The sequence below is a fragment of the Pinus tabuliformis genome, chromosome 6, assembly GCF_031772625.1.
Source record: "Pinus tabuliformis cultivar Carrire ecotype Pingquan chromosome 6, CPIR1, whole genome shotgun sequence".
Classification (NCBI taxonomy): Eukaryota; Viridiplantae; Streptophyta; class Pinopsida; order Pinales; family Pinaceae; genus Pinus; species Pinus tabuliformis.
Window position 1 is genome coordinate 1,336,387,836 of NC_142292.1, and position 13,798 is coordinate 1,336,401,633.

Genomic DNA, 13,798 nt, shown 5'->3' on the forward strand with positions numbered 1-13,798 from the left:
TGATGCTATAACAGATGGATTGCAAATCCGGTTCTTCTTATGAGAAAATTCTTCAGAATTGAGAATGACCAAGTACCATTATGAATATCTCCCTAGTTAAGAGGGAGTGTTGAAGAAAGTGTAACTAGGTTCGGTCTTCATAATGACATGATCTTTGTATTTGATGTACTAAAAGAGAATAAATTATTTTTGTAATCTTGCTACATGGGTTTCATGTGCAAGAAGTGTCACTAGATAAAGGACTTCTTCTTGATGTCTTTAGGATTTATTTTATATGTCAAAGAGTCATGTCATGCATACAAGTTTTCAAAAAGTGTAACAACCCTCGAAGACCAAGATCAATACCTCAAGAGCAACCACAAGAAGTCTGCAAGGGAAACATCAAAGGAAGTTCATGTTGGCCCAAAATATGAATTAAATACATAAATACAAGTTATGTCGGCTTGGGATAAAGACGCATTGGTTCATGAAATTATGTTGGCTCACATATGAACCCTCACCACTATACCCACGAAGGGTCAGCTCAAAAGAACAGAACTTCGCGCTTCTATCTCTCTGAAATTTCGGGTAATGAAGCCGCAGTCAAGGTATGTAGCCGCAACCATGAGGAAGTGAAGCCGCTGTCAAGGCATGGAGCCGCAGTCACGAGGAAGTGAAGCCGTAGTCAAGGATGAAGCCGCAATCATGAAGCGGAGTTGTAGTAGAGGGTAGCCGCAATGATAAAGAGGAAGCCGCAATCATATAGAGAGGAGCCACAGTAGGATTTGACTGCACCTAGGTTGGGTTTAGGTGTAGGCACAACCTCGATGCAAGGAGCAATGAATAACGTCACCACAATGAAGTAGAGTCTCAGCATACCTATGATTTGAAGGAGGTATCCTCGCATGGAGAGAGCAACAAAGAAAATATGAAGTCTGAGCATCCCGACATATCTATCTCGGATAGATGACAAACTTCGGATGAAGAAGAAGAGATCACGTTGACACTCCTATAGCAGATAGCCCATAGTCTCGGTGATGATCACTGTGGTATAGAGGGAACACGAATACTTCACAGTGAGCAGTATAACTTGGAACTATATGTCTCGACAAATGGAACAATATTACAGTCTATAAGGAGAAGCAGTTCTAATACTTCAGCAAACAAATAATGAAGAAATAATATAGTCTGGGCATCATGAAGTAGTAATGAGAATCACTGTCTCAACAAATATACAATGGTATATTGCAACAATCATCATGATGATGACTTCAATGAAGAGCTCATTGACATAATATAATGACTGTCCTAGCGCATCAATGAAAGCATAGAGATCACAGTGAATGGATCATGTTGATATGAAGCTACATTGAAGATCTCAGTAGTGATGGCTTCAATGGTGCAACAATGAGGAGGATCTAAATAGCGACGAAAAGGAGGATTGATATCTTGGTGTTGGAGAGGCAAAGTGTGTCAAGGGTCATGGTCTTGGTATTCATCAATGGAATTTCGATAAGAAGAATTTACGCATGGGTTTTCCTCTCCAAGAGGGAGAGGTTTTGGCCTTGGCAGATAGCCAACCATTTGTGTTCTTGTCTTTTTTGTTTTGTAGCAGTTTGATGAAGTTAACTCACACATGCGAATAATGAAGTAAATAATCAAGCTAAGATAAAAGTTGCATTAACACTTCACAAATTGTTATCATGTATCGAAGAATCACCCTAAATATACATGCCCTAGATTCTTCAACAAAGATAACTTTTGGGTAGGACTTGTTTAAATCTTGCAAGAAAAGTTTATGATGCCTAGAAAAATGAAGTTGACTTACTCTAGAAAGAATGGAATATTGAGGCTTTCTCGTTAGAATATATATGTTCAACATCTAACGTGATCTCTGAAAGAAAGTGGAAACTTGGTAATCAAGGATCTTTGGGCACTCTGATGCATAAAGGTAGACTTGTGTGGAGATGGTCTATGACGATATTGTTGCCTTATTGAGAAGGCTGTCATGATGAGTTGAGGCAAGTTCAATTGTGTGGATGAAATACTTGAAGAATATTGAGTGGAGCTCAATCTCTTATACTTGACAACTATGAAAATCAAGATGTGCTCATCTTGGGATTGGAAGGTAGCAGTGTGAGAAGACAACCTGAAGGTCAAAAAAAAAGGGAAGATCACTTTTGTAAGGAAACTATGATCAACTTGAAGTCTGGGAAGGCTCGATAGAATGCCTTCATGAATAAAGACGAGATGAAAGTGATGTGCAAAATGGATGACCTGGAACCTATTGTGAGAAGATAACTTTGTGATCTGTGATACCATGAAAGGAAGCATGATCTGTACAATGAGATACAGAGGAAAGATGAAGCTTCTTCTATTTTCAAGAGATAAGCTTTCTATTCATTTTCTTCTTCATTATATTTTTGTTTATTCCATGTCTAAGTTTATTTAACTATATCTTCTCTTTTTAAGAGTATTGCAGGTATATTCCAAGGACTATTCATCAAATATGAAGTCAAGAGGTAGCTAGACTCAGAAGGAGCGTAGAAGGAAAATTTGAATCTTGAAAGAATTTTGAAGAAGACTTGATTCAGAGGGAGCCTTGGAAAATCAAAGCACATGATTGTATGAAAAGGATAAGTACAAACAAAAGTTAAAATCTCGTGCTTAAGGAAGACTTCATGATGGGTGTAATGGAAAGAGGGAGCTGTTATAATGATATTGAAGATTCCACATTGATGATTAAAGATGGAGCTATACCTCATTGTTACTTGGAGATGGAACGTGCAAAGAAAATAATGACCTCAGAAAGAAGTTTGATGAGATGGTGTACCTTAGGATGAATAGCCCATATGATGGTACTTAGGGTTGGTATCTTGGCAATTAGCCTAGATGATACCTAGATCCTTGTTAGGGTGGATGTCTTGGTCTAGATGATACCTAGATCCCAATTAGGGTTGGTATCTTGACCTAGATGATATCTAGATCCTTGTTAGCGTTGGTATTTTGGCATGTAGCCTAGATGGTACTTAGATTCCTGTTGGTGTCTTAGCAGGTAGTGCGAAAATTCCTAATCCTCAAGGAACACCTACTGCAACAAATCTGAATCTACTTCACCTACTTGATTTTAATTACATTCATCAAGTTATTCTTTTGAATACTGAAGCAAATTACTTCTACAGCCTACACTACTTAAATTTGATTTGCATGAAACGAGGAAACCGAGCAAAGAACAAGATACATAGGACACAATTATTTTTGGACAAAATAGTCCCCGGAAAATCCCAATGCGGGAAAACCGGTACAACAACTCCGAGGGTTTATTATTATTAAGCAGTAATTTTGAATACATATGCTAGTAGCCCTCTCGGCAAACCAGTGACATAGAAATACAATGGCGAAAAACTGAGTGAGTTTTACCTCACTCCACCCGACAAATTCCCGCTGATCCGACAGTAAGATTGGCTAACCCCGACTACTTCTGCGCTGGCCCTACGTAGATCCTGCGTCAACGTTTCAGGCTCTGTGTCAGCTCATCCACCCACTGCGTCAGATTTCCCAGCAGTTCCTGTTAGTTCCGACTTTCTGCGTGGAAGGCAGCTTTCTCCTCTACGCTGGCCCTTTTGGCTCTGCGTCAAGGCTGCGTGGGCCCAAATTGGCCCAACGTCTGTCCTCTTGGCTACTGCGCTGCCTCCACAAGCTTCTCTCTGCCTCTCTGTCAGTATTCCCGAACTATCCTTGCCCCTCAGCTGCAAAATCTCACCAATCGATTTTCCTCCTGAGAACTTCTCACCTCAGACAATCGATTTCCTCAATCTCTTTGTGTGTGTTTCTAAATGAACCCTAAGCCTCCTCCTTATACTTTTCTTGTTGAGACTTCAACGACTGAGATTAAGTCTCTAATCAATGACTAAGATTAAAACATGACTTGATCCGCCTTCTAGATCATTTTCACCCATATTTTGATTAATACCCATTAATATTTTATTTTTCCTAAGTTTAGACTTAGGAACCCCATTAAAAATATTAATTATTTTAATAAAATACAATCTGGGCTGAATTTCATCAAACGGTTTCTGGGTTCTTTAGAACTCATGTGCCTTAACCTCTCCCCCAATTTTCAAAGCTAGAGCACTTCTGATGCTACAAAAAACTACAGGTAGCCTAGATGACACCTGAATCCTTGTTAAGTTAGTGTCTTGGTAGGTAGCTTAGATGACACCTGGATGCTTGTTGAGTTGGTATCTTGGCAAATGGTAGGTAACCTAGATGATACCTAGAACCTTGTTAGGGTTAGTGTCTTGGCAGGTAGCCTAGATGACACCTAGATACCTGTTGGGATGGTACCTTGGCAGGTAGCCTAGATGGGTTGATACCTTGGTAGTTAGCCTAGATGGTATCTAGATCTCTAACATTGTACATGCTGTTTTGTGATACTCTTCTTATAAGAATTTTTTTCAAATGGAGTATTGTTCTTGTACCGGTTGGACAATTATGAATACCTCCCTAGTTAAGGAGGAGTGTTGGAAGTTGTAACTAGTTTCGGTCTTCATAATTGTCATTTGTCTCATATCATGATTTAATTCTTCTGTACTGATCAAAAGAAAGAAAATGTAAAAGAAAAAATGTTTATAAAGTATGGGTTTCATGCTTATATCATTTGGTCAACAGGTCAAGCATCCATTGTATGCTTCTAGGTCTTTGTCTTAAATCATGGCCATTGTAATTATGTAAAATACCCTATTGGGCTTTTGGATCAATCAAAGAAATGCCATTTTTGTAATTATGAGTGTCTAGAGGGCTCCATCAGTAAAGTCAACCAACCCTGCTCTAGTCAGCCTAGAGTAGGCTTAATAAGCCTCTTGGAAAGGCTATATAAAGGAGAATCTACGACCTCCTTTAGGACACAATGAATTGCGAGTTTCTTATTTGATTTGCGGCCAAGGCTACAAGTGCGCAGAAGCTAGAAGAGCTAAGAATGAAGGAAAGAAAGTTTGAGGGATTAAGTCTCTCTTATATCTCCTTGGGACAATCTACATATGCAAGAAGCTTCAGATCCAAGGTTACAAAGGAAGGTTGCAGAACCATAATGCTAGGAGAGCCTCATATTGGAGAATATTTACTTCACTTGTATGGAAGGTAGACTGGTCGAATTGATGGGAGCCTTGGTCTAGGTTTTGTTCTTGGAAGTCCCCTTTGAATTTAACAAGAAGAGAGTTCTGATGGGTTTTCCCCTTTGGAGGGGTTTTGCCCTGGCATGGAACCTATATCTTGTGTTCATGTGATCTTTGTTGATGACATTTATTTGATGATGAAAACATAATAAGAACTAATAAGAAAAATATCACAAGTAAATGTCATGTAAGCAAAACATTAAATTAAAGATGCTGTCCTAATTAGTTTTCCAACAGAACCTACCACTTATAAAAGGGCAGTCGAACTTCAAGTATGGAAGAATGCAATATTAGAAGAATACCAATCCATAATGAAGAATGATGTTTGAGAAATTGTTCCTAGACCTAAAGACAAATCAATGGTGACTTCCAAGTGGGTAACAAAATCAAGCATGCAGTTGATGGGAGTATTGTCAAATATTAGACAAGATTTATGGCAAGAGGATTCTTTCAACAAGAAGGAATTGATTACGAGGAAACTTTTGCTCCAACAGCTAGATACACAACCAGTAGATCACTCATTTCTATTGTAGCTACTATGGGATGGAACTTTCATCAAATGAATGTAAAGACAACCTTTCTGAATGGGTCAATTGATGAAGAAGTCTACATTGACCAACCCTAAGGATTCGAAGTACATGGCAAGGAAACACATGTTTGCAGGTTGAAGAAGGATCTATATGGTTTGAAACAAGCCCCTAGAGCATTGTATGCCATAAAGGATGCCTATTTCCTAAGACCTGGTTTTGTCAAAAGTTCTATAGATCCTAATCTCTACATCAAGGTGGTAAACACTGAACCTGTGATTATACTACTCTATGTGGATGACTTACTAATAAGTCTGGAGCATCGCATTCGTGAATGCAAGAAGCAACTAGTAGCTGAATTTCATATGAAGGATCTTAAACTAATGCACTACTACTTGGGACTCGAAGTGTGGCAGAAACCTGGTGAGATTTATCTTGGTCAAGGAAAATATGTGATCAAGATTTTGCAGAAATTTGGTATGATGGATAGTAAACCTATGACAACTCCGATGATCACTAATTTGAAGAAGTTAAGGAATTCAGATTCAAGTTTTGTTGATCCTACATCTTACTAATAGTTGATTGGCTCCTTAATGTATGTTGTGAACACTCGACCAGATATATGTTTTGTAGTAAACACTCTTAGGCAGTTTCATATGGAGCCAAGGCATGACCATTGGATAACAACCAAACACATTTTGAGATATCTTCGCGGGAATATGCATCATTGTCTGAGATACGTTGTAGGTGATGAGATTTAGATTAGGCAGGAAGTGACGCAGATGGAAAAAGTACTACAGGTGGATGTTTTTGTTTGGGATGCTTTATGGTTTCATTGATGGGCAGGAAACAAGACTCAACTGAATTGGGTAGTGCTGAAGACGAATATATAGCAGCTAGTAAAGTTGGTCGAGAAGCAATTTGGCTCCAGAAGTTGCACGTAGATTTGTTTGAAGGACCTTTGGATTCTGCCATCATATGCTGTGACAACCAGAGCTACATAATATTGACAAAGGACCCAATTTTCCATGCTAGGATGAAGCACATCAATATCAAGTACCACTGCATTCGAATCCTGGTGTTGGATGGAAGCTACAATACATCTCCACTGACAAACAAGTAGTTGATATATTGTTGAAGTCTCTTCCTAACAAGAAGCTTGAGTATTTGGGAGACAAGCTTGGGCTCGTGGATATTTCCTCCCTGGTTGATAGGGAGTGAGGATGGACATTGCATTCTCCATGTGTCATGCACTATGGCTAGGACTAACAATTGTAAGCCTCATGAAGGCATTAGTAGGGAGAATTGTGGATTGGATAAGCATCTGGGACTGATATTCTTTGAGGATTTGGATCCAAGATAAGAATAGTCCCGAGGACCGATATTCTTTGAGGATAGGGTATCCAAGATAAGAATAGTCTTGTGAGGACATACTTGGTGAACATCTGGATGGGGTATGTGCCTAGAGAGGCGGTGGTGTCCAAATTTATGCCTCCCAACATTGTGCTTTGATCTAGTGGAGAGATAGAGCTTGTTAGTCAAGGCCTTGCTATGTTTGACAATGCTGGTTATGATGATGCTTATCAATCTGAATCCCTTCTTATGAGAATATTTCAATTTGAGAGTATCCTATTGTGTCATTATGAATACCTCCCTAGTTAAGAGGGAGTGTTGAAAATGTAACTAGTGTTGGTCTTCATAATGTAATACAAATGTATCATTGATGTACTTATTATATTCATTTATTACATTCATTATTATTATTTTAGAAAAGCATGTTCTTCATGCTTGTAGGGTTTATTGAGTCAATTTTTTTTTTTCTTTTTTTCTCTTTATGAGTGAAAGAAATGTATTTGAGTTAAAGTCCTATTTGGACTCCTTGTAAGAAAACAAAATTATTTTATTACGAGTAAAAAAGAGTCAAAAAGTCAAATTGTCATCCACAAGACCAAGTCGGCCTTGCTTGGACAAGTCAACCTAGAGGAGGCATATATTTGACTCTTGGACAACTATAAATAGAAGACACTTCAACCTCATTCATCCAATCATCACACGCATTGATTTCTATGCCAAATACAAGAAGAAGAATAGTGAAGTCAAAGAAGAGAGATGAAGAGTCAAAGGAGAGATAATTCTGGTGTTTTTGGCTTGTTTTTGGTCACACATGCGAAGGTACTGGGGAAACTCTGCGAAATTACAGGTCCGAATTGCAGGTTTTGATCAGATTTGACAAGGATTGACTAGCGTTGACTTTGATTTGGTTGGAGGAGATTTGAAGGAGGGCTGACTTGGGTCTTTGTGGCAGTATTGGTCTTGGTCTTGATTCTTGGATATCTCACTTTGATCTGATTCTATAAGAAGAAGATTTTTGGGTTTCCCCCTTGTGGGGTTTTGCCCCAGTTTGGAGCCTAATTTCTAGTGTTCTTTGTCTTTTTGTGATCTTTATGTTTTTGGTAATTGTTTGATGAAGAGAACATAATATTAATAAGAAGTTAACAAATATTCACAAGTAATTATCAAGTTAAGAGAAATCATCATTATCTTCTTGCTTTTGGTTTCTCAACAGTTGGAACTACTCTCAAACTTTTAGAGTCATTTCATGGTAATGTTAAAAATTCACGTAAAAGGACTTTTACTTTAATAATTTAATATTACCATGAATTACATAGCAATACTAGGGCCATAGGCTTGAATATTCAATATTAGGCTGGCCTAGAAGTGGACAAACTAAATGAAAAAAAAAAAGGGCAAATTTTTTTAGCTGGCCTGCTGGAGCTTCTTTAAATGTTTGTACTGTTAATTGAGATTGTTTAATGGGTCTCTTTGAATATGTATTTATCCTTTTGAATTTTATTATAGTCTAAACCTTATTTGATGGTCCTGAAAATCTATGATTCAATGGAGCTGATAGCAAAGCATAGTGTTATTCATATCTGTGTCACAGATATATTGGGGTCATGGCATGTACGGAATAGAAACAGCCTCAGCATTTTATTTTGGGAAGCATCCATCACTTCTTACATTGGGAGAATGTGCTATGTTAGCTGGAATCATTCCTGCACCGGAGCTTCTTTCTCCATTTAGAGACCCTAGCAGGTTTTTTCAACCTTAATCTACATATGTAAATTCCTTTGGTTTAAAATTACTTTCTTTGGAAATGTATCCTTCTTCTGATTATTTTTGATGTCATCCATTGTCAGCCTTTATATTAGTATTAAATGGCCCTAGTCTTCTTTGGTCTTAGTCTATTGGGCATACAGAGCCATCTTAACTTTATTTGGATTATAAATGGATGGTATTCAGTTCACTGTGTGTTCTGATCTACACCGTTTTTTTCTATATTGGTTGTCACAGAGGCAAAAAACCTCAGGCAAGAGCATTGCGGAGGATGGTTGAAGCTGGGTTCTTGGATGCAGAAACAGCGGAATTCACAGTCAATGAACCTCTTGTCCTAGGCTCTGATGGACAAGAAGCTGCATCTGGGCCATGGCGAGCGCCCTACTTTGTTAGTGAGGTATGTGGCTCTTCATGTCAGTAATCACTCCCAAACGTGCTTTCTTGATCAAATGTGATAGCTTGTGTATTGAAATAAATAATGTACCTGATCAAATGTGCTTACTTGTCTATTGAAATAAGTAATATAAGATTTATCTTTTTTGAATTAAGCTCTTATCATGGTTGCTGCAGGTAAAGGTATCCACTTAAGATTGTTGTTCAGCAATGATTATCAAATCCATACTATTTATTATCTGGATTCTGTACATTGCTATCAGCTGACAACTACCTTTTGACAGGTTCTATATGAGTTGACTCAGAAATATGGACGAGATGTGATATTCAGAGATGGATTGCAGGTAGAGTGATTGTAGAGGACGTAAATTGTTGACAATAGATGAAAATATAATTTGTAAAGTACAAACAGGCGTATTTAAATGGTATTTGTTATCATTACATATGTTCAGTTTACATGATATAAATGGTGCTGCTTATGATTCTGCACAGACAAAGGTACTTATGCCTTGTAGTTTATTACTCAGGTCCAACAGTGCTTGCCCTTTTCAGGTTGCTGCTGTATCCCTTTAACACTTTTGTTTGACACTTACCATATGGGCTGGTGTATCTTTCTTTGAATACATCAGTAGTGAGTCAGTAATCTTATAAACTCCAAGAAATATGCTGCCAGCATTCCTTTTGAAGGAATTAGCAATACTAAAATTTTTAGATTTCTTTGGTGGGAGTGGTTATTTGAACTACTTGGAAATTTCACAGTAGTTATCTTGAGTTTTTTAACTTTTTGGATCACTAATTGGATCCATCATCAGGACAAAGACTCAAATATGAGAAGAGGGCAACCTTACAATAAATATGCAAACACAGAGCACAAAGAACACCAGAAGAAACATACGTTGGCTGGAGTAAGCTGTAAAATCATAAAAACAAACGAGAACTTAGAAGTACTAGAAAACAGACAAAAACCTTAAAATAATAGTAATTGTATTTTAAAAAATATGAATACTAAGGCATGCTATTAATCACAATACAGTAAAGCTATAATAGTAATACTCTAATATTTTAATACTATATAATAATACCAGAATACTATATAAACAAACTAAATAATATTCTATTATAGTTATACCATATAAACAAACTAAATAATATTCTATTATAGTTATACCATATAAACAAACTAAATAATATTCTATTATAGTTATACCATATAAACAAATAGAAAATAAAGAAACAAATAATACTGTAATAAGTCCTATAATAATGCATACTCTATGATTATCATTTTAAGGTTTTTGTCTGGTTTCCAGTATTTCTGATTTGTTTTTATGGTTTTATCTCTTACTCCAGCTGATGTATGTTTCTTCTGTGGTTTTTTGTGCTCTATGTTTGCATAATTATTGCAAGGTTGTCTCTTCATATTTGAGTCATTGCCCTGATGATGATCCAGTTATGTTGAAAAGTAGGGCAGCTATGGGGCGAATTTCCCATAGAAACCCTAGGTTCCCAAGAGAAAACCCTTGTGCCCCAAAAGAGGATTTTCATTGGTCAAAGAAGAATTCAATTGAATAAATAAATGTTGTTATTAGTGGCACAAACTTATTTGGGCTATAATCATGAATAATTATATTTAATATTATTTCAATTTGAAATTTCCCGCCAAAGAATAAGAGTTGGTCTCATCTAGTTGAGTCGGCCTGCCCAAAAGGATGCCACTCTTCATGGGTGGAAATCATTATACATACCTGCCATCCCTTCATCGATTGGACATGATTATCATTCAGACTTCTGTATATCTCTGAGGTTCGTATTATATTATTCAAGACTTGCAAGGGTTCGTATTATATTATTCAAGGCTAGCAATGGTTCGTATTATATTGTTCAAAGCACGCAAGGGTTCATATTATATTGTTGATGGCTTGAAATTGTTCATGGCTCGTAAGGAACGAAGTGACTCGTTCTAACGTTGCAGCTCGCATATGGCATCACACGTGCCGCTATTCATGATATCGTGGATAGCTTTGAACTGTGTATATCATGGCCCTCTCTCATGCTTACAGTGGATCTCTGGATGACATCAATCTGGCACTGTGGCCCGTATTGCATTCACAGAGAGGCTCTCTTCACGGTGACTTGATACTCTAGAGTCAATATTGAGGCTCGTTTAAATATCTTCTACAGGGGTTTGCATCATGGTTCTTATGGCCGTCAGCATAATTGTGGTATGTATTGACATCAGTTTATATTATATTCATTGTGACATCGCTCCCCAGGCCCGCTACAATATATATATATATATTCTGTAGTTTACATTATATATATATATATGCCACGTATTCTGTAGTTTACATTTTTATACCTTACATTGCTGTTGTGGCATCACACACACACACACACACACACACACACACACACACACACACATATATATCAGATTTATAATCCTATGTCTACCATTTCGATGAAGGACGACAATATGTATTACATTGACTTGCCTATAGTCTATAATGCCTTTGCTATATACGACAGTGTATAGTAATGTATTGCAACAATGATACATATATATAGATAAAGCAATGATCCCTGTTATGTCAAAGAATCTTAATGTATGACCATAATCTGGATATGACAGTGAACTGTTTGTCATGGTAGTAACTCTAATATGACAAGTGACTTAACATAACAGTGAGATAATAAAAGTGGCAGTGATCTTGGATAATGCCAATGATCTCAGCATGTTGTCGACAATGGCCTACAATGACCTTGATACAGACCTAAACATGACAGTGATCTACCATGATCCTATTTGATATGGCAACGTCTATGATATGTGATATAGTGATCCTAATGGCAATGATTTCTGATGACAATACTTTTGATGATTGAGATCTCATAGACAGGGATAACGTTGCCTTGACATGGCTGTTATAGCAGTGACCTTGAAGGAAGAAACTTTATATATGGCTGATGCATGATGATATCTCGACAATTATGATGACACTTGTGTTGTTTCTAGTAAACTGTGATTCAGCAACAACTCTCTATATCATTTTGTTCACAAATGAAGGTTTGAACTGGGTTTGGCCTGAGAGGCCTGATGTGATTGATGCATCTCATTCTCATTGTACTTTGTATCTCATTTGAACAATCGGGTTTCCCCCCTTGTGGGTTTTGCCTTAGTCTCTGACCTAAATCATGGTGTCTCTAGTTGTGCATGCTTTTCTTCTGTTGTTGTTTATTGTTCTGCTGCATTATTGTTCTTTCTACATAATTGCTAATGATGTTAAGATGTTATGGTTCAATGTGATGTGTAAATGATGAAAAGGTTTAAAATGCAATTATCTACAACAAAGAACAATATAGCCCTAAGAAAAATTAACATGGTATCAGAGCTAGGTTGAAGAAAAGTCATTGAAAGATCACCCGCCCTGAAGACACTGATGGTGGAAGCAGATGGAGATGGCTAAGGTCTAAAAGAGTGCTAGGGTTTGAAGGAAACCCTAGGGAGACCTTTTGCTCTTGCAAGTACAAGCTAGGGTTTGAGAGAAACCTTAGGAGTGGCCTTCATATGAAAGAGGTGTGGTATGATTCAAAATTATTTATGTTATGATATGCACTGTAAGATGGCATTCAATTATTCAAGTATTTCACGGATTTTGAGAAACCCTAGTATGACATGATCAGTGAGAAGCTCATTCAAAGAAACCCTAGGAAAAGGGTATCATGCAGATTCACCGGTCATCGTATACATTGATGATTGGACTTGGCTGTCGATGAGAGAAGATAAAGGATACAGGTGGTATTCATGAGGATGCATCCCCTCTGAAGACGATATTGATATATGGTTGATGAACCATGGTGACTCAAGGAGACAGGATCAAGGAGCAAAGAGCTTCCTACAATCCCCATTAAATATAAGTATTTTCAAGCTGATCCTTCTCAAAGATCATGATATAGAGCATAGCAAGAAGAGTTAGCTCTCAGAGGGAGCTAAGAGTCTCCTACATGTTGAGAAATATTGGGCAGCTAGATTAGGTGATTTCTCTTAATTTGATCACTGCTTGTGATGTTCTATTACTTAACTTGATGTACTTGTTATTAGCTTCTTCTTTCACTTTATTATTATTATGTTCTTAGCATCAAACAACTACCAAACTATGAAGATCAAAGAGACAGGAGGACACAATCTGTAGGCTGCTAGCCAGGGCCAAAACCTCTCCTTTTGAGAGGAAAACCCACAAGAATTCTTCTCTTCTTATAGAGTCTTCAAATGACGAATTCCAAGGTCTATGACCCTTGACAAAGACCCTTCCAAGACCAAGTCAACTTATCCTTTTGATGAGCTTGATCTTCACAAAGTCAACCCAAGCCAACGCTGCTTCAATCCTTTTGATTTCGGCCTCACTTCAAGATTTCGGTCACTGCGATAAGTCTGCAATTAAGCAAAGTCTTTCAGTAGAAATCACATAAGAGAAATTTTTTGCCGACACGTTTCGAACCAACAAGTGTGGTTCATCATCAGGACCAGATGAAGAGGAAGACCATGGCAAAGGCTTAAATAGAGAGTAATGTAGAGACATAATTTCAAGTAACGACTATATTTGAACA

General features: G+C 37.5%; 1 protein-coding gene across 1 annotated transcript in view; it reads left to right on the forward strand.

The window, feature by feature from the left end:
* The window catches only part of LOC149263533 (uncharacterized), a 290,628-nt gene that overhangs the window by 39,031 nt on the left and 237,799 nt on the right, over positions 1-13,798 (forward strand). Inside the window, 3 exon segments of the mRNA XM_089426504.1 lie at positions 8,625-8,776; positions 9,035-9,194; positions 9,475-9,534. Of these exon segments, the coding sequence (XP_089282630.1) occupies positions 8,625-8,776; positions 9,035-9,194; positions 9,475-9,534 (372 nt within the window).